This window comes from Glarea lozoyensis (assembly GCF_000409485.1).
Source record: "Glarea lozoyensis ATCC 20868 chromosome Unknown GLAREA21, whole genome shotgun sequence".
In the NCBI taxonomy this organism is placed as follows: domain Eukaryota; kingdom Fungi; phylum Ascomycota; class Leotiomycetes; order Helotiales; family Helotiaceae; genus Glarea; species Glarea lozoyensis.
The window spans coordinates 430,502-451,246 of NW_007360996.1; the positions used below are offsets into that span (position 1 = coordinate 430,502).

General features: G+C 46.6%; 7 protein-coding genes across 7 annotated transcripts in view; 2 read left to right on the forward strand and 5 right to left on the reverse strand.

The window, feature by feature from the left end:
- GLAREA_12908 (Ankyrin repeat-containing protein) overlaps positions 1 to 3,942 on the reverse strand; it is a gene marked incomplete at both ends in the record, with an annotated part of 6,626 nt that extends 2,684 nt beyond the window's left edge. Inside the window, 8 exons of the mRNA XM_008084671.1 lie at positions 52 to 1,819; positions 1,877 to 2,572; positions 2,633 to 2,657; positions 2,713 to 2,886; positions 2,940 to 3,065; positions 3,115 to 3,442; positions 3,489 to 3,822; positions 3,896 to 3,942. Coding sequence (XP_008082862.1) covers positions 52 to 1,819; positions 1,877 to 2,572; positions 2,633 to 2,657; positions 2,713 to 2,886; positions 2,940 to 3,065; positions 3,115 to 3,442; positions 3,489 to 3,822; positions 3,896 to 3,942 — 3,498 coding nt within the window. The remainder of the gene's footprint in view (positions 1 to 51; positions 1,820 to 1,876; positions 2,573 to 2,632; positions 2,658 to 2,712; positions 2,887 to 2,939; positions 3,066 to 3,114; positions 3,443 to 3,488; positions 3,823 to 3,895) is intronic.
- Positions 3,943 to 4,292: 350 nt separating this feature from the next.
- GLAREA_12909 (S-adenosyl-L-methionine-dependent methyltransferase) lies at positions 4,293 to 5,951 on the reverse strand (the record flags this gene model as incomplete). The annotated part of the gene is made up of 4 exons (XM_008084672.1): positions 4,293 to 5,170; positions 5,220 to 5,421; positions 5,478 to 5,744; positions 5,796 to 5,951. The coding sequence occupies 4 exons, from the start codon at positions 5,949 to 5,951 to the stop codon at positions 4,293 to 4,295; spliced, it is 1,503 nt and encodes a 500-aa protein (XP_008082863.1).
- Positions 5,952 to 6,112: 161 nt separating this feature from the next.
- Positions 6,113 to 7,570, forward strand: GLAREA_12910 (Protein kinase-like (PK-like); the record flags this gene model as incomplete). The annotated part of the gene is made up of 2 exons (XM_008084673.1): positions 6,113 to 6,654; positions 6,721 to 7,570. 2 exons carry the CDS (start codon positions 6,113 to 6,115, stop codon positions 7,568 to 7,570), a joined length of 1,392 nt encoding a protein of 463 aa, XP_008082864.1.
- Positions 7,571 to 8,239: 669 nt separating this feature from the next.
- Positions 8,240 to 9,188, reverse strand: GLAREA_12911 (uncharacterized protein; the record flags this gene model as incomplete). Its single annotated transcript, XM_008084674.1, has 2 exons — positions 8,240 to 9,009; positions 9,062 to 9,188. The coding sequence occupies 2 exons, from the start codon at positions 9,186 to 9,188 to the stop codon at positions 8,240 to 8,242; spliced, it is 897 nt and encodes a 298-aa protein (XP_008082865.1).
- A 3,077-nt stretch (positions 9,189 to 12,265) lies between these two features.
- On the forward strand, positions 12,266 to 14,289 carry GLAREA_12912 (uncharacterized protein; the record flags this gene model as incomplete). The annotated part of the gene is made up of 2 exons (XM_008084675.1): positions 12,266 to 14,166; positions 14,220 to 14,289. 2 exons carry the CDS (start codon positions 12,266 to 12,268, stop codon positions 14,287 to 14,289), a joined length of 1,971 nt encoding a protein of 656 aa, XP_008082866.1.
- Positions 14,290 to 14,772: 483 nt separating this feature from the next.
- GLAREA_12913 (uncharacterized protein) lies at positions 14,773 to 16,413 on the reverse strand (the record flags this gene model as incomplete). The annotated part of the gene is made up of 1 exon (XM_008084676.1): positions 14,773 to 16,413. The coding sequence occupies one exon, from the start codon at positions 16,411 to 16,413 to the stop codon at positions 14,773 to 14,775; it is 1,641 nt and encodes a 546-aa protein (XP_008082867.1).
- Positions 16,414 to 17,417: 1,004 nt separating this feature from the next.
- GLAREA_12914 (uncharacterized protein) lies at positions 17,418 to 18,997 on the reverse strand (the record flags this gene model as incomplete). The annotated part of the gene is made up of 7 exons (XM_008084677.1): positions 17,418 to 17,661; positions 17,709 to 17,962; positions 18,013 to 18,543; positions 18,598 to 18,650; positions 18,722 to 18,743; positions 18,801 to 18,878; positions 18,932 to 18,997. 7 exons carry the CDS (start codon positions 18,995 to 18,997, stop codon positions 17,418 to 17,420), a joined length of 1,248 nt encoding a protein of 415 aa, XP_008082868.1.
- Positions 18,998 to 20,745: the final 1,748 nt, after the last annotated feature.

The window sequence follows — 20,745 nt, forward strand, 5'->3', positions numbered from 1 at the left end:
TCGTTCCGAAGATCCATCTAAAACGCCACAATTGATAAGAGCCTCAACCACTAGGGCATCTTTGTCAGTGATGGCGAAGTGCAAAAGGTCTTTGAGCCACATGATATCTCCAGTATATTCTGCCCCATGCACAAGCAGTAGAGAAGTCATGGTAGTACTGCCAAACAACAGCGCCGCAAATAGAGCGGAGTTGCATGACTTTCTCTGCATGCTATCAGTAGTGGATGTCTTAACGGGTTCGCTAGCTGTCGGAACAATTCTGTTTGGCGACAAGGGAGAAATTTGTGAAAAGGTATCTTGGGCCACAATCGCGCTTTGTGGCGGTGTTTCAATGCCGCAAGACCCTGTACATTTCGACAATAGAAGTTGGGCTGTTTGTTGGAGTCCTTCATTAACGGCATGGGCTAATGCAGAGCCTTCTGCATCCCAGCTTCTGATAGAAGCTCCTGCATTTAGTAAGACCTCGGCCACTTTCGTATGATTCAGAAATAAACCTAGCTGGGTACCTTTGGCTGCCACAATGAGAGCCTCGCTAAGCATTTCGTCTCTTGCAGTAGTTGGTATCATGACAACAGGAAGTAGTAGCTCAACAATTCCATAATGACCAGCTCTGACTACGTTAATGAAGAGGAGTTGTGGGCAATCAGTCTTAAGCCCGTTGCCTCTTGTAAAGTCAATGAGGTATCGGACATTGTCCCACTTTCTCTTCAATATCGCTGCTTGAAGCAGATAAACATAGAGGAGGTGGCTTTCCTCTTCAGATAAAGGCATGTCTGCACAGTGGCGCAAAATTATATGAAGGAAAACCGTGTTCGCGTTTTCCATGACTCGCTTCAATAGTGCACCGCCCGACTCGCTGTGATGATTGACACCCGCCCCGCATTTCAACATTGCTGTAAAAGCTCTGACATTATCTCTTTCCACAGCGAGTAGCAGTGGGGCTTGGTAGTTGATATTCTTACTTTCCCAAGGCGAAGTTCCCTTTGCGGCTGCCATTTCGCTGCATATGTAGACCATAGTCTCGAGGTCGAAATAACTCGCGAAATACAGCGGAATCCATTGAGAGTTGCTGGAACAAACACGTTGTTTCATTCGGTATCGCTTTACTTCTGTCAAAGCCTCTCGTCCAACTTCTTTTTTGATTGCAGATATCCACTTCTCAAAGCAACATCCCACAAGCGTCTCTTCGACCAGTGTCTTGATATTTTGAGGTAAAATACGTTGATCTTGGGAAATGTCGTTTCCAGCAAGTTCCACACGCCGATAGTGGCTGACAATATTGTCTCGAGCATATATAGTAAAGGGCTCTTCGTCCCAATCGCGCTTGCTGAAGTCAACGTTTGGGCTATCAAATGATTGAAAACACCTCGAGAGAGCCATGCCATACTGATATGTGTAGTTGAAATCAGACCTGTTCTCAAGATATTCACGGACAGACAAATGTGCAAAACGAAAAGTGTCTGCCGTGGCGTCATGCACGACCAAGTTACAGCAAGCGTCTAGCACTTGGTCCTTGGTGAGGTTGTCGACTGCGTCTTCATCTGCGTCAGGTATCCAAAGAGCAGAAATGAAAGCGGCAGTTGAGAGGTGCGCTTGAGCGCACAAAATCCAATTGAATGTTCTTCGAACAACCTGGGAGGTGGTGAGCTCTTTCGCATTTTCTGAGTCGCCAGTAGCGATAGGCAACTGATCATAGATGATATCATAAAGACCACGTAGGGAGCTGGGAAGTTTGCCGATGGCGTTCTCGACATCGCCCGCGACTTTCATGCTGCGGACGTCGCAGATACTCTGCATGGAAAGACTCACCCAGCGGAACCTGCAATTTGTCAGCCCAGAAGCCTCTTGCATTGAATTCGCATCCAAGTTGACCTACATCCCTTGAGCACCACTCGAGAGATTCGAAACAATCTTGCTCTTCAACTTCTCAGACACACGCCCGTGTAGAAGGCGCCTGGTACAAATCATTCGATTGACCTCAGACTCCACAAATTTCCGGATATCCTCACCATTATCGCTGGCACGGATAGTGATGTTAGGGACTGCAGACATCTGTGCAATGATATCCCCATCCTCTCTGCTAGACGCAAAGACTTTGACCAATTGCTTTGATTTCTGGATGATTTCTTGGAGGCCGGAAAGCAATGCCCAACGCTCGTTGATGTCGCATTCGTCCAGCGCATCTATGACTATCGTAATTGGGTTATTTTCAGTAATGGCTAAGATGAGCTTTATACAGTCCTTCACAGCTAAACGTCGGGGACCTATATCATCACCATATTTGGCGACTCTGGCGTTGTATTCGTCGACAAGTGCTTGCCTTATTGGTAACTTTACGGACTCCGATGCGAGCTGTTTGACAATAGCCTTTGCAGATGCATTACAAATATCAGCAGTTACACCAATCAATAAAACCAGCTTTGATGAAGATAAAGCCCAACTTACTCGTAGAACCTGATTTGGGTCAGACCGCTCCGGCTCCGCAGAGTTTCGTGCACAGTAAAAAAATGCCAACGGCGCCGCCGACGAAGAGACTGAACGTTCGTGTAGCAATTTTTCGATGACCATAGTACTAGACTGGTTTTAGTCAAGAGGGAGCAAAGGCATCAGGTTTTAGTTAAAATTTGCTTACGTCAATTTCGACTTTCCAGAGCCAGCTGTCAAATGTTGTTAGATGATAGGTCGGACGTACAAAAGAATTTGTTGACTTACGGATTCCACGAAGCCACAAGATTGAGGATACACTAGAACAGCTCCACTCCTGATATTCCTGCTTGGCAAACAGCCATTGACCAGTTCCCTCCAATATATCGTCTCTTGCATCCTCGTAGTGATCTTGAATTCGAATGACGGATGTCCAGCGGAGAATTTTAGAACGCTTCTCAGCTGTTGATGGGAATTATTAGTGTAGTATGAAAACAAAGCCAGATGCTATTTACCGTTCAAGTGATTTTGGATGCCTGAAATCTGCTCTCCCATTCGTATCAGAGGATTCCCCAACCCAGTCCAGAGGCTCTGCAGTTGTCTCGGTAAGTCGAGAAGCATATTGAAAGATAACTCGTGAACTATGACCACTTTAGCTAGTATCTCTATCCGTAGATGATTGGCACCGACACTCAGCATCAATATCACGCCGGACCGCATCAACTTCACTCTCGACTGTCGAGACTTGATCTAGAACACTCTGGACCCGGGTACGGCCTTCAATTATTGACTTTCCTAGCTTCTTCGCAATACTTTGAGAGTAGTACTTAAGCGCTTTTGCAATATACAGCAAAACAGCAGCATAAAGCTTCACAATGGATGCTCTCAACATGTCCTTGGCTTTCGAAGATTTCTGTAGGTAAATGCGCTCGACCATCTCGTAGCGCAGAAGAAGAAATGATACCTTCTCAAGACCCTCAGCCATAGCCCCCTGAGTTTGACAATCGTTTACAGCGATCTAGGGGATTGTCAGGACGGTGCGACACTAATGTAGCTGAGCTAACCTGAAGAACGAGTTTAATGCCCGCCCATGGCAAAGCAGCATGAACTGGGTCATATTGGACGATTGTATCCACCACAGCTAACATGCTTGTTATCCATCTTGTAACCTTATTCCAGACATCCACAACAATCACGACCTCTCCTTTTCGATGATAGCGCCACCGCTTATCTTCCCATTCTGATTTCTTAGCCTCGACCTTTCCTAGAAGTTGTGTTAAGATAGCCCGTTTTCCTTCTACTGGCGATTGCGAAGTGTCGGACGATTTGAAAGCCTCCGCATCCTTAGGCGCAAGAGCTTTGAATGCTTCTTCCCACAAGCTTTGGGAGCTGTGTTGACTAAGTCGCTGTCAGCTCTTGGAGTTGCCGGATTGCCAGGAACAGCCTCACTGCAGACTAGGCTGTGCCATACCTTATGTTTAAAGCCATGATACTAGATGCCGCAATAGTTGCGGCCATGCGCGTGTGAACAATGTTATGTCGATATTTTTATGTCTCATAAGCAAGAGGTAACCATCGAGAGGGTCTTCCCATTTCCCAAAGTCAAAGATGTTCTGGAGGTGGCAGCGTCATGCAGGCGCTGCCCTGTCCAATAAACCAAGCCACACCTCGGAATCGTGGTCGGGCACAGAAGAAGGCTGCGAGTTGTATCGTTACGGAACTTGAAGAGAAGTTATTCTTCGCTTGGTGTGCTCCATTATGGAAGTATACTCTGAAAAGTATAAATGTGTGAGTTAATGGTCAGAAGCTGTTTCAAACTTACATATATTACAGTCTGTCTCCGAGGCCCTCCAATCAACGACGATATACTATACATCTCCTCCAAAACCAACAATCTTCTTCCCTCTATTCTCTGGCGTAATAGCCATAACCTTATATACTTTACCCATGCCAACTGGACTCCGATCAACCAGCCTTCTCCAGGCTCCATCAATTCCCTTTTTCATCTCTTCCAGCTTCTCACTTCCTTGTTGCGCAGCACTTTTCTCAATACTCTTGACTAGCATCTCCGCCCTCTCCTTGATACCCATAACTTCCAGAAATGCACCTTGTTCCACAGGACCATGGACTTCAATCCCAGGACTGGCCTTTAGCGCAGCTTCAGCAAGAGCGATGAAGTCCACATCAGCAGAGAGATCAACTAGCCCTGGAGCTTCGAAGGGAGAAACACGTTTGTGCTCTTTGATACCGCGTAATGAGTTTATAGGAACAGTGTCTGCAGTTCCGTAATCTAATATGAGTGCAGCCCCTGATGGAGTTGCTTTGGGGTCTTGAGATGAGCCACCGATACGAGTAGCAATAGCTGATGCATAGGCCTGAGATTCGGGCGAGATCTCGATGATATTTCCAGGGGTTTGGAGGAGGGATTTATAACGTGAGGAGAGGACTGGGAGATACATGCTATGTGGTGTTGCTTGTTTCGAGAGTGTAAGTTGGAACTCTTCTTTTTTATCTGTGGGTGATGCTGGTGGTGGCGTTGGAGAAACTACCAATTCTCTCCATTGAGGACCCGTTGGCTGTTTTGACTTTGATTTGGGTGCATTAGGCGCAAGCGTGTGAGTTCCAGTAGGAGTCTGGATAGCGTCTGGTACTGGTTCTTGGGGTGGTGGTGGAATGGACTGGAAAGCGTGGATGGGCAGGGCATCAAAGAATTCGTGAGCTACAATGAACGGACTTTTGTATTGTCCTAAAGTAAGGTCAATAAGATTTGTCGAATCGAGAGGAATGAGACTTACCTGAGGGTATAAAACGTATATTATCTGTCCAAACGACTGGAATTGCAGAATACTTGCTAGTGCTCTCGTGCCCAATATCAATCTCCTTCATTTCTGCATCACCACAAAGAAGTTTCTTCTGTGCATCCCGTAACGAAGCACTCGCTTCAACCATATAAACGTTGTCAACTTTCAATCCCATGGGCTCAAAATTTCGTATTGTCTATATATTCTATCAGCAACAAGATTCACATATGTTCTTCCAAGCAAAGTCCTCACCCGCAATATATCGTCCATCAAAGTTCCTCTCCCCGGGCCAATTTCAATGAACTCTATTCCTTCCTTCTTCTTTCCCTGGGCCATCCATTGTGCAACAAACCATACACCTATCAATTCACCGAATATCTGTGAAATCTCAGGCGAGGTTATGAAATCTCCTTTCGTACCAAACTGGTCACGGCCTTCCAGGGAACTGGTGTAGTAGCCTCCAACGTCTGAGGTCAGACACATCCGCATGAATGATGCTAGCGGAACTGGTCCAGTAGCCTGTTGACAATATTAGCAAAGCTTCATTAATATGAGATATATTTTGTGTACAGTAATAGCTTCCGAAAGCTGTTTTGCCAGGGGTGTTGACCATTGTTTGGACTCTGATGACGACCAGCGTACACCACGCCAGCTTGGAGCTCTGCACTTCCTCTTCGCAGCATTGTGTAGCGCAAGACGCGCTTGAGCCGCGATAACAGTCTTCATAGCAGTTATTTGCCCTTACCGGGGTTACAATTGCGGTTCGTTGAAAAGTTTGACATTGAACTCGATGTTCGCAGTTAACGCGGTGGTCGCCAAAATAAATATTTCAGCCATGACGACGAAGCTCACCTACGCAACATCACCACCCCACATCCAACCACAACATGAGCAGCAAAACCAAATCGCGATGGGCCAACGATGAAGAAGACGAAGCTTTAGAAGTTCAGCGTAAGAAAGAAAAGGAAGAAAAGAAACGACTGAAAGCAGAAAAGCAGCGCAAGGCTGAAGAAGCAGCAGCGGCGCAAATCGCAGCACAGCAATCGCAAGCTGCAAACACCGAACATGAACTCTCCTCACGACCAGCGAAACGACGGAAACTCACACCTCCGCCTCCAGAATCTGCAGTGGAATTACCACCTGCGAAACTCCTGCGATTTCCAGCGCCAGCGTGGAAGAAATGCCGGTCTGTGGAGGATTACGAGAAGCTGAATGATATAGAAGAGGGTGCTTATGGCTGGGTTTCGCGGGCGAGGGATACGACTACGGGGAAGATTGTTGCGTTGAAGAGATTGAAGATGGACAATGTGCATGATGGGGTTCCAGTTACTGGGTTGAGGGAAGTACAGACGCTGATGGATTGTGATCATCCTAATATCGTTGGTCTGAGAGAGGTGGTCGTTGGGGAGGATACAAGTAAGATTGAGAAGTAAGTATTCCATTCTCATTACATATCCGTTTTCTACGAAACTCAATGCTAATACCTCATCAACAGCATCTTCCTCGTCCTCGACTTCCTCGAACACGACCTAAAATCCCTCCTCGAAGACATGCCCGAACCCTTCCTAACTTCCGAAACCAAAACGCTCCTCCACCAACTAACTTCCGGCGTCCTCTACTTGCACACAAACTGGATAATGCACCGCGATCTCAAAACCTCCAACCTCCTCCTCAACAACCGGGGCGTTCTAAAAATCGCGGACTTCGGAATGGCACGCTACTACAGCGACCCACCCCCCAAACTCACCCAACTAGTAGTAACCCTCTGGTACCGCGCCCCAGAACTATTGCTAGGCGCCGAACGGTACGGGACAGCCGTCGATATGTGGAGTATAGGCTGTATATTCGGCGAACTACTCACGCGCGAACCGCTCTTGCAGGGCAAAAACGAAGTCGACGAACTCTCCAAGATCTTCGAACTCTGCGGTATCCCCACCGAAACCACATGGCCCTCCTTCCGCCGCCTCCCTAACGCGCGCTCTTTGCGCCTCCCCCAAAACCCAATCGCTCAAGGCTCCGTTCTACGCTCTAAATTCCCCTTCCTGACAAACGCAGGAAGCAATCTACTCACCTCCCTCCTCTCTCTAAACCCCGCTCATAGGCCCAGCGCGCAAGAAGTCCTAGATCATCCGTTCTTTAAAGAGGATCCAAGAATGAAGGACCGCGAGATGTTCCCTACGTTTCCATCGAAAGCGGGGCTGGAGAAGAGGAGGAGAAAGGGCACACCGAATGCTCCTGGGAGGGGGAAGGTGGGTGGTTTTAACGAGGTGGATTTTAGTGGGATCTTTGGGGGTGATAGGGAGGTTGAGGAGAGGGGTGGCGGGTTTGCTTTGAAGTTAATTTAGGGGGAGGTTGTAGGTATGAAATGGGCATGGGATCACTTAGTGACTGGGCCGGTGTGTGTCTGGTAATAGCCCACCAGGTATTACCAGACTCACATGAGGCTAGAGAGTACTCCATATCCACGCCTTATAAAGCACCATCTAAAAGGTGTCAAGTTCGCTGAACAAAACAAAATAATACCCTAAATCAAAACGGAGGAAATAAGACCTCGAAATTTTACACCATCATCTGAAATGTCAAATCTGGTTCAATAAACTAGCCCATATTAAGCTCCTCATTCATTGCATCGCTAACCTAAATATAAACACGAATATCCAGCCCATTCCATTCTCTCGCTGCTTTCCAACCCTCTCTCTTTCGCTGCATTCATTAAATGTATATCACTTACATAGCACACTTTAGACTGTAATGTGACACCCCCATTCTCCCCGCCGCTATCTATGCAAAGCCCCATCCCACACACGAAAACAAATCATCCAATAAACACCTTGAACCCCTGTATTTTGCATTGCGTCCCCCAGCCAAGAGGTTTGTCCAACAGATTTAAAGACCGCGTCCGTGAGGCTCTTCCGTTTTGACGACCGTAAAGAAATTCGAGGAAAGTGGCAAAACGTGTACATATTACTTCTCGTGCTTGGTAATATAAATTTCCTTGCTGACTCGTAGTTGGATTACCAGATTACTCCTGTGCCACCAACGAACCATGTGAAACCTAACACGGTAGCGAATCCCATTCCGAAAACGAATCCTAAGAATCTCCTTTCCATGTCTCCCAAGGCTCCGCTGCAAGTAGCACATTTGTATCCGTCCGCGAGATCTTTGTAGGGTTGTGGTGTGTACATTCCGAATTGATATTGATTGTAAACTTGAAGGTATCCTGGCTCGGCAGTGGCAGTAACAGACAGATCGGCATCATAAATAACGAGAGTGTATTGTGCAGTGAGTAGGGGATTCTGCAGTCCATCTGGGCCAGCAGTATACGCCGCCGTGTCCCAGGTTACTGCATTTGTTGCATTTCCACCGATCGTCATATTCGCGGTCATCGTATAGTATTGGCTGGCGAGCGAATTCGTTGCAACGACATTGAGTGCTGTGGGGGTTGCTAGTAGGTTCGTATAATTCCAGGCAAATGTGATATTGTCTCCGATCTTGTAGAATTGGGATCCAGCAATGACAGCTGGAGTCAGCATAACGACTGCTCCTGCCGGTGTGTCTGCGCCATATGATGTATGATTTGCGGTTGTTTGAGCGGTTGTCTTGGGTGCGCTGGTGATAGGACCAGTACTACTTTTAGTGGCAGATCCTTTAGATGCGGTATTCGAACCTGTCGCGGAGGTTGACCCTGATGCTTTCGCTGATCCGCTTCCACTCGAGCTAGGTGCTGATGTTCGAGTCGCTGATCCAGTAGGTGATGGTGTTGATTGTGGTGCAGCCGAGGAACCTGATAAATGTCAATACGCTTGAACGATAACACGTCAAACGGTTATACTCACTATCATCTTGTCGTACAACTAATGCATCAATCTCTGGTAACCATTGTGGCCAAGGCCATGCTGCCGTAAATGTCGTGAGAAGAAGAAGAAAGATTGAATAAAACTGAACGTTCGCTGTGGTCCTCATGATGCTGGTGTTTCGAAGTTGTTGACACGCCCAGAAATCACCCAAACCCCTCCAAAATCCTCCCAATTCAATTTATTCCAAGAAGATTCGTACGCGATGCTGATTGCAGTATGTTATGCCTCGTGAATAATGTCCTAGGTAGAGTATGTCGGATCGTTCGATTGATATTGTGGTGATGGATTGGTTGATGGTGCAATGTTCTTGGTACCTTGTCCGTTGACCGGGCGAGAGCGTGAATCTTCCAAGGGGCTTCTGCGGCACCTAGCTGATGTGCTGCGAGTGTTCTTCTGCTCAATAAACGGACTCCTGAAATGCACAAACGACCGAACGAGTGAGGTCTTGTGTGTCTTACAAACGAGAGTATTAATTAAAGAAATGCCGGTTGAAGAATGTCGTGAAAGATGAAGCAAGAGATGAAGCATGAAATGGAAAGGGATGAGGAGGCGAGAAAATTCGGGTCTCCGTCAGAGGCGAAATGGTTGGTCTCACCAGCTTTGGGCAGGGGCTGCACCAGTACATTTCTCGTATTTACTCCACGCTCTTGTGGACTCTATTTTTAGCCACAATTTATGAAAGCAATGCTATACATTCGAACGTATTAGAATATTCAAGGATGTATTATGGTCGACTTAATGATTTCGACTACACAGATATGAAACAATTTTTTTGTACAATCATAATTGGATGTGATACAAAGGTAATCCAAGGCCGGGTATAGTTCCGGTCATGTCATCCTATGAATTTACGAAGCTCAAGCGAGTACAAATATGCACTACCATTGGACAGCCGGACTTTGTAAATATTGTCTGTTTAATCAAGAGAATTTTCTAGCTAAGAATGTAATGTTATCACGAGAAAGATATCCTCTCGTTGTTGAAACACTAACTTCTAGTCCCAAAAAATGCACCATGAATGTACCATTTTTCATGTCGTACAAAATGTTCGGGTTCGTAACAACCTGCAGCTGCGGACGGCAGCCACAGTTTGTTGTCAAGTCCTGCCCATGGATCACTGTAAGTTTACGCCACTTAGATAAAGCTAACTGTTGGATTACATCTAGGATGCGAGCGAGATTATGTGCTACACACTTTAGGGAAGGTACTACATACTCAAGTCATTATTCCAGCAAAGTAAATGAAATAGACAGACAAATTTGCATTCAAGTTCGAAATGCCAAGTCTAGTGAATAAGTGAAGCATTTCAAATATGTACATGCCAAACCTCCAAGATCCAGCATTGAATAAGCCTAGGTAGGATCGAGTAGTGAAGTAGGATCAAGCTTTAGCGAAATCCTGATTACCCAATATGAATCACAGACTTGGCCATATAAGGACTTGGTCGCTAGCTTGAAGATCGTGGCAGACGACGAAGGCCCCAGCAATACGTCTCTTTCCTGTTCTTCTTCTCGCTTTCGATTCGAGAAATGTGGTTGCGATTTATCATCGATACATGATTTTGTACCCCTTGCGAACAACTTGCAGGCGAAGTGCTGTGGACGAATACGAGTAGTCCTACGGCAATGAAAGCACAGCCCGATGTCAAAACCATTATGGCCACTAACAGCAACAAGACGCTTTGAACTGTGGACATTGCCATCGAGACTGGAATATTATTCTCGCTTCCAGAAGGCGGACTTTCCGGCTTTGCACCAACAAAGCTGCGCCATGTATGTTGTTTCTTCAATACCTTCGAACTGTTTGTAAAGGTTGACTTGTCTTCGGCGCGCTTTCTCATATGTCTTCGTGCCCACCATCTTCGCAATCGCATGAAGCTATGAGTGAATGAATGTAATGCTGGAGGTGCTGCAAAAATGACACCAACGATGGCCAATATGATACCGACTTCGATGCCGCTCATCACACTTGGATGTACTATTGTTTGTTGGCGAAAAGGAAGAATGAGGTCAAGATAGGAGAGATGAGTTCTAACTTGGGGACAGCTTTGCAGTTTCCTGTTGTCACGAGAAAGTAATACTTTGGTAGGACAAGCTCAATGCTTTATACTCAAGGAAAGACTCACTTGAGCCTCATTGGTATCCATCTTGTGATATTGACTATGACTTTCCCGTCAGGGCATCTCTCAGAAACTGAGCGGATCAGTCGCCCTTATATGGCTTCTCAGTCGCAAGAAGTTAAGTAGGGCCGGCGAACACCACGGCCTGGCAAGGTGAGGCTCTTGTTGTGACATGTCAGGAGCATTTTCGGGGCAACAGGCTCGCCCAAGAGCCAATGTCCATCATAGGGCGAGGAACCGAAACAAGACGCAACGGCCTTACTCTTCGAGACCAAGGCTTTTACGCGGTAATGTATAACGAAATGTCGTGTTAAGTCATACAGACTCATACTTGCACGAGCCATTATATCTGGTCCATAGGAATGTCGTAATGTGTCGTACTGTACGTACACCGCATTCAAGGTTATTCTAACCACTCCATAGGGAAGCAGCATAGCGTCGCACTGTACGTACAAATTACCCTGCCTAGGTAGGTAATCTAACCGCTTCATAGGAAGGTCGCACGATGTCGCACTGTTCGAGTACAGGATGTACGCATTCTCATTGTGACTGCTCAACACGAGGCTCTCAAAAGTCGAAGCAATGCACCTGTACGATGTCGATCGACAGAAAGAGGGCGATGAAAACAAATTAATCCCAGGTATGTTGTAATATCTTTCCACAGTTGGTGTAGGTAGTGGTAGTAGTGGTGGTAGTGTTGTGAAAAAGTCGCAGACCTGTTGTTGTGAAGTTAGGGAGACAGACCAATGGTTGCCCCTGCCTTCTAATCACAACCGAAATTTCGCAACTCAAAAACAATAACAAAACAATCAACCAGGAAGAGTTTCCAAACTCTACCAAAAATGAATAACGGGCAATAGATCATGCCAATTTCAAAGATATTTGACAAAATGTCCTTCTAGGCAACCAAATTCTTTACCAAACCCTAACAAATGCAAGACGCGCAATCTCTGTCGTATTTCTACGCCAAGGGAGTATGGATGGTCCAGATCTAATCTAGACAGGGGTAATACATTCCAGCACTAGGAAGCACAATTGGCTGGCTCCCTCTCCTGAACTTCAAAATGTCAAATACGCCTCGACAGCGCTCGAATTCCAATGTGTACTTCCAGCGAGCGCATCCTCGTTCCATATTCGCAGAAAATGAGGACTCGCACTCACCAAATGTCAATTCCTTCGTGACGAAGACGAGGAGAAGGATGCGCTCTCGCCGATTCCTGGTGTTGACTGCTCTTGTGACTCTGGCTGGCTTCACTCTGCTCTACTTGAGAGGTCCAAGATTTCCAGACACAGAACAATACAGACATTCATTGTCAGAGCTATTGCCTCAGACTCCTACCCCTCTGCCATTGCCACACACGGAACTTCGCAAGCCAGAACCGCCCCAGATAGGGTCTGGCCACCCAGTATGGCAATTGATCAAGGACAATGAGAAGAAGTTCGAGGAAGAATGGACAGGGCAGTCGAAGACGCTGGCGGCAGCAGTTTCAAAATACCGGAAACGATATGGTATTCCTCCGCCACCAAATTTCGACAAGTGGTACGAATTTGCAAAGGCAAAAGGAGTTCAAATGATTGACGAATACGACACGATACACGAAAACTTATTGCCCTTTTGGGGCTTAAAACCAAAAACGATACGACAGCGGGCTCAGGAAGGGTTGGGACATGACCCAAATAATTTAATGGGAGTGTTGATTAGGAAGGGACAGGTGAAGTTCGTTTCCGGAGCTGGAGAATGGCAGATGGAAGCTACAGCGGGGATGATGAAGCATTTTGTGAAATACCTGCCGGATATGGACTTGGCGTTCAACATACACGATGAACCTCGAGTTATTGTGCCGCATGATGATCTGTCGAGACTGGTTCAAATAGCGAAGGATACGAAGATGCCAGCTGCAAATGCTGTTGAGAAGCCAAGGAATTCGTGGTCGAAAAGACCAGTAGACTTGAGCGATGGTTCTCGTTTTGAGGATGTCAAGACTACAAGGTTTAATGTGTTTGCACATCAACCAACATGGACACATTCAAGGATGTCATGCTCGCCAAGAAGCCCTGCAAGATTATCTTTAGAGGACGAGCTTGCACCTGACAATGTTGACAGTTACGCCGTTGGGGAATTGGGATTCATCTACAACGAAACTGCATTTTCGGACGTCTGTGAATCACCATCCCTCAGCCACACCTATGGTTTCTTTGACCGTCCAAACGCATTCAACATCGTCCATGATCTCTTCCCAGTTTTCTCTCAATCCAAACTATCATCATTCAACGATATAACCTACCCATCACCCTGGTATTGGTACGGCAAAGTCCGCTATAACGAAACCGAAGATCCACAGTGGACAGAGAAAGAAGACAAAATCTACTGGCGAGGTTCAACCACCGGCGGCTTCAGTCGCGACGGAGGATGGCGACGCCAACATCGTCAGCACGTGGTCCAAAAGATCAATGCCCTCGACCAAGCCAAAATTCTCGTCAATCGCGGCGACGAAAGCAAAGAAGACTGGCAAGTCAAACAAGTCCCTCGTACCGAACACAACGCCATCTTCGATATCTACTTCTCCCACGTTGGCCAATGCGACCCCAACGACTGTAAAGCGCAAAACGCATTCTTCGACATCAAGAAAACAGCCAAACAGGAAGACGCATGGAAATACAAATACCTTCTCGACATTGACGGAAACGCTTTTTCGGGTCGTTTCTATGCGTTCCTTAAGAGCAGGAGTCTCGTGTACAAACTTGCGATTTTCAAGGAGTGGCATGGTGAGTGGTTGAGGCCGTGGGTGCATTATATCCCGCTGAGTTTGAAGGGTGATGAGTGGGTTGAGGCTGTCCGCTATTTTGCGGGTGAGGCGACGGGGAAGAAAGAGGCGGAACGGATTGCATTGCAGGGACGCGAGTGGGCGGATAAGGTACTCAGGAATGAGGATTTGGAGGTCTGGTTGTTTAGGTTGTTATTAGAGTATGTCCCTTCCCCCTTTACTTTTTTTAAGATTCACTGCTAACACATTGAAGATATGGGCGTCTCGTAGATGACGATCGAGAGACGATTGGGTATTATACCCCTTCTCTCGGCGCTGCCTGATTTTTCCCAACTTCACCAAACAATTTCCACCAAATTCCCAGTACACATCCTTATCCCCACTACATCTCACTATCATGGCTGTAAAATGGAGGAAATCGGACATGTAACATATGTACCTCATGAAAATATGGGTTCACGGGCTATAGCACTATGGAAGTTTTAACGCATGATCCTGGGAAAGGAGATGAGTAATAGCAGATTACTGTAAGTAGGTAAGGTACTTGGCTCTGTACATAGTTATGTTAGTTTTGTTGGGTTCTGTAGAAATTTATACCCCATTTTTACCATTCTTGAGCTATGGATGCTGGGTACTCGCTTGTCTGAAAGTTTCAGAATGAATGATGATAGGTGACAGAGAACTGTGAGATTTGAGTATCAGGTGATAAAACTTTAAAAATTGATTTCTTCTATCTGGTATATATATTTCCGTAACACCAATCGAATCCATGCAAAAACCATAACAATACATACATCTATCAAACATCAACTCCTCTTCTGCCCCATCTCCACATCTCCCTCATCAAAATCATCCCAATCCCTCCCCCACCCACCCATCACCTGTCTCCCAACCCAAATCCCCACCGCCGTTCCCAAACTCGCAAACAAAAACCAGCCATCAAACCACCGATCCACAAACCCCGGCTCAAGCGGACTCCCAAGCGCATCACTAACCACGCTCTTCATTTCCACAGGCAAATTACTGCGGAGGAGGAGCGCGCTGGAGATGACGTAGGTAGCGCTGATCTGGGCGACGAGGAGCGCGAGGTTGGTTTGGGCGTGGTAGAGGATGGAGGGGGAGAGTTTGGTGAGCATGTGGAAGGTTTGGAGGACGCTGTTGAAGGAGGCGAGGAGGATGAGGCCTGAGAGGAGGAAGGAGATTTGGCGGGACCAGGCGAGCTGGTCGAGGGATGGGTCGACGTGTTTGGCGAGAAGAGAGAGCATGCGGTTTATGGGGTCCGTAGTAGAGGAGGTGAGGGAGTCGGGGGAGGGGAGGAAGGTTCGCTGGAGGGTAGTAATAGTTGTGGAGAGGATGCGGAAGATGCAGTAGATTGAGAAGGCGTAGGCGGTGGGTGTTAGGAGTAGTTTGCCTAGTGGGGAGGAGGCTCGTCGGTTGAAGGATAGACGGTTCTGGAGGAGGGATAGGGAGGCAGAGAGACTGGATCCCATTGATTCGAGACCGGAAATTTCGAGCTGGAGGGCTTTGAGTTCTTGGGTATCAGGAGATCCCCGTATGGACCCTAATACTTTGTTCATAAATCCTTCTGTCGGAGTTTCATTCATTTTCCGCTGAAGCGCACGAAGACGACTTCTTTTGGCGGCAAGCATATCATTCGTCGCATCAAGACCAGCCTGTTTCCGAGAAATATCTGCTTCCGTCACAGGTTTTGGTCTGATTCCAAAGGTTTGCCATGGATTGGAAACTGCTGCAAACCCAGACAACAGTGCCATTAATGATATCCCAATAATGCCGACTCTTTCAAGACACGCTTCACTCAGTCCTTTTCCAGGCTGCGATGCAATTTTATGTATATATGTTCCCGGTATGCCCTTTCCCAGCCACCAAAATCCAGCTAGCCAGAGAATAAATCCACACAGCTGAAGAAGCCATGCTACCCTAGGAAGTCTACCCTCTGCGGTCCTTTGAAAATTCCACCCTGAGGCAGATACGATAGATTGAAGTTCCAGAAACGGAATAAACACCACCAGCATGAAGAGAAGCGTGGGAATCGTAACCTTCAGCGCCAGACCTCGTGCTACAGGATTCAGAGTACTTGATATTTCGCAGAGTATCAATTCTGCTAGAACTGCAGCGAGCGCAACCGTTGTAGAGAACGCAATTGCAATAACTCTCCGTCTCCCCGTCCTGGCGCTGTATTCAGCATGTTTCTGTCGCAAACTCGGAGGCGCATCGCTTGGGAGATAATGATCGTCCCCTTCTTTCGACTGTTGCAGGCCAGCAACTATAGGAAATATCTTGTGCAGCGCGACGAAGGCGACAATAACGAATGTAGCAATCAGTGGGGTGGAGGATATCGCGATCGTTGCAAACGAGGGAGGGACATGGTGTCCCGGTGCGAGGCAGGCATCACCGGTGTCACCTTCACACTTGTCGGACGGAAGCATGGTGTAAGAGTGCCGTAGCAAGTGATGAGATGCAAGATCTCATTGTAGTTTCCACGCGAAGGACGTTCGCTATGGTGGATTGAAAGAGTGAAGCTGATTACCGGTGGTCCAGAGGTTGACGCGGACGGTGGCGTGGCGGGACGAAACAGACGGACGTGCGCCAAGAGATCGGCGGTACCTGATAAGGTTGTGGATCTTCAGATCCCAGAATAGATGGTGATGCTCGCGGACAAAATAAGTGGCAGTTGAAACAGTATTTATAAGAGTGAATAAGTAAACAAATATCGTGTACTACTTCTATCTCTGTTATACTCCTAAAATGGGGCTTCTTTAAATACACGCCTAAATTAAACTAGAAATCAAAGTCCCTACTACTCTAGATAGTTATTTTACAGAACACTATAGAATTTCACTATATTTATTATCTTCAACAACTGCACTTTTACTCGACAAGGTATACAGTACTAAAAGATAACGAAATCGAACCGGATGTTTCTTCACATAGCGGGTGCGATATTATTATGTCCGCCTCAATCTCCATCTGGGAAGAGAATTATACGAGAGCAAGCAGATTGCCCTAATATATCATTTGTGAAAAATAATTAAGCTAAATTAGCACCAGTGCTATGAGAAGAGCCGAGTTCAATCTTACTATCCATCGACCTCTTGAAACAATTTAATAGTGATGTACACTATCAGCGTGTGCCATATTTGAAGCTTTATACCAGTATTGCTGATACTATTAGTTTCCTGTTTCGCCCCTCCAAACCATAACGAATTAAGCAATCCAGTCCTAAGATCAAGAACGAAGCAATTTTGGGGTATTCGCAAGCAGCAACAGACCGTTTGACTGGCCTTTGGGGTATCTGAACATCACTACCCGCGGCCAGGATTTAGGAAATCCGCCAGACGCCGTAAAAGCCCCCCTGTTGATTGGGAACAAATGAAATTGGTGCTGCCTCTATCTGATGATACTTCTGGCTGGAAGTTGGTAGGGGGTCAGATTATGCTGCAATTCCAGTGAAATTTGGCATAGGAAGTGGAATCGAGATCCCATGCGTGTCGTGTTCGCCTTCTTCATCGACTGGATCTTCATCATCATCAGTATGTAAAAGCTGGAAACGATTCATTCTCGGGGCCTCTTTTTTCTTCTTGGGAACTGTATTTTCCCTCTGGAATTGCTGCGGTCGCTCGAGTGGAGCGGCGCATTCATCTTCATCCCATTCGATCTTGGATCCCTTGTAAATACTAGATGTTGTCAGGTCGACAGTACACATTTCCTGGTTTATACTTACGCGCGGCTCATCAAACAAGTTCTAGCGAACATAGCATTATGTACTGAGTTGGTAGAAATGTGAACGTTCTGATCTCTGAAGCCAATTTTGATTACAATCAGGTTATGAATATGTTCGAGATGGTCGCGTATCAGTTCTTCGGTATGTTTTGGGGTACGATTCTGGATTACGAGGTTTCTGGTGGCCCCTATGGTGATTTTGTTTGCCACATGACCCGGGAGAATAAATTGGCGATCGTTCCATCGAATCTCGACCTGCGTGATGTTAATATTCGGCCGGCCAAATATAGAAAGAATAAACTAACTCGCTTCCCTCGGACATACAGATCATGACGTTTGACATGTCGAAAGAAATCCTGGGCATGAGCTTCTTCTAAGAATGATATGCTCGCTGTACGATCGTGCGAACGTAGATATATATCAAGTAACATACCACCCCTGACAACATCAACAATGTCCGCATGAGTCGTCATTTCATGTAAATTAGCTAGTTGCACGGTGCGTTTAGCAAACTTGTCATACTGTTGCCGCTGCGTCTGTGTCTTAGACTGTGAATCATGATTTCCGCTTCCTTCATCGTAAAAGCCATCTGGACCGTCGGGCATGTATGAAAAGTCATCGTTGGTTTGAAACTGGCCCTGGAATCCATTTGTATTCTGCTGGCGGAGATCCGAGTTTCGAGGAGTGTAGTTAGCATTGCGTCCGTATGTATAATCCTGACCACCATTCGTCGGCAGCGAATGCGAATTTAATCCCACTCCAGTGAGAGAGTCTGCTTGGAGCGATGTAGCGTTCGCTTCGTTTTCCGCCAGAGGCGTATCGTCCTTGATTAAAACCTTTGGCAACAATCAATGATACAGTTAGGTAGGAAGGATATAGTCGAAACTAACTGCAAGGGTCTCTTCTGCAATTCCTCCTCGAAATAGATTGCGTCTGAGATTGGCTAACAAGTACATCAACGTGGATCCTCTTTGATTCATGGCTACCTAATTGTGCCAATAAGAGCATGCGTACCATATTGCCGGGCCGATATCAACTAAAAGCGTGGTCAGCAGGCGTACACCAGATTGAGGGATCGTGGGTGATATCGTACAAGACTATCATGATCGGTCTTGGGAATTGTAACGGTCGCAACATTGAGAGGAGTTGTATAATCGACGCCGGATGTATGCTTTAAATAATTAGAATCATCAATCAATGCCCCCACTTCGGATTGAGACTTACAAATTGGGCTCTGATTGTGGGGTAAATAGTTAGCAAATCCACTCGACAAACAAGCGCACGCAACATTCCTGGAGTGAAACAGTGGGGATCTACCTTCTCAATAAAGTTTCAAAATAGGCTTTGTCTATAGTAACAGTACCAGATGCCATATTGACTTGCAGAAATGCACTGTTACAACCAAGTACCAGGCCTGGATGTATTCGATGAAATATGGAAGACAAAATGTTCGAAACAGAGCTAACACGCCAATGCCAAGACATGTCTCGTTTAGAAGCACGGCGGCTAAATTTATCATTAGCGCGATGACCTGTGCTTTCCCGGTACAGTGCCGATGCGGTCCGAAAAGAGTCAAGACCGAGCCGAGAAGCCGACAGTAATGGAACTGCTCCCGAGCAGCAAGACAAAAATTCTCACGCCTTGCCAACCCGTCGGATCCAACCTTGAAACACTCGAAAGGCCAACACATCCATCTTGGACCACTGCAACTGCAGACCTTCTAAAATTTCAGCAGCTTAAAACTACATTGACCAGCTTGGGAGCCCTCTGTTAGGAGCGGACCGCCTCATCCTCGAATTCCAATCTATCCGCAATGGTTTGATTCTCGTTCTCATGAGGAAAAGGAACCGAGAAACTCGATGCGCTCGGCAAGCGGCTATAGCTAGATGAAATCTAGAGGCTGGGAGAAGAATACTCGTACACATCATCGATTCCTTAGTTTGGGCCCTGGCGCTTTCGAACGCGCGTTGCTTTCACTTGAACATACGCTGATGTTCCCTCTCACTACTAAACACGACACAAAGATCTAACGCTGGTAAAGAATTGGTAGAAGTCATCCAGTTAATAAAGCTAGCACAAGCTTATTGCGCCCCAACTATTCACACTCTGGAATTTACCAATGATGTCTTTCCAATTACCAATTGTCGGCCGAGTCTCGTCTCGAAAAACAGAACGACCTAGGTATAGAGGCTATATGTTATCCGCATTCCTGTCAGGAGAGTTGCCCGAGCATTACACCCTAAGTAGGGCCAGATGTATGGGTAATCTAAGCACTCGAGAGATACTGGAAGGAAATCGCGCAACTTCTCCAAAGGACAAGGTCTCGTCCTAATCATTATGAAGCGGTTGATTGTAGTCAAATGGAATCCTCGCATGTTCAGCATAGCCCAAAGCAGCTCGCCCTTGCGTTCGGAGATCTTCCATCGAATCACATCCTATTCCCGAGACGGGCTTCTCTGCTTCTGGGCTCGATTGTCTTTAGAACGAGAGTCGTACGCATATTGCTACAATCCATCTCTGACGCAGGCTGAGAGGCTCTTCGAGACAAACGTATCGTATGCTTGTTTTTGATGAAGCTGCGGGAGATATCCTGGTTGACAACGATCACGAACTATCACGCTCAATTTCTCACTGGGCTCCAACGGCACGGCATATTGAAAATCCTCCCCTTGTGAGGCTGAGAGGCTTGCTCAGGTGAAAAATCACCTGCAAAAAAGATCAGGTCTAAACTTTGCGGTTCATTCTTGATTTCATCTCTCATCCTACCGTTCCACATCAAGTTCCGGTTGCAACCCGTAATGATGGGATATCTGAACCAGAAGTCCAGGAAAGGAGATCCCAGACATTATTGCTCGCTTAAATAGTGTTGTCCAACTACCGGACTCGTGGATTCCTGGAGCACTCACGAACCCCACTGTCATGAAGAGTACAAGAGTCTACCCCGCCATCATTTTCTTCATATCCCACATTTGCTTTTCAATCTGTTATATTTTTCAGGTATACCCTCTTATCGAGGAGACAAGACTTTACACTGCCTC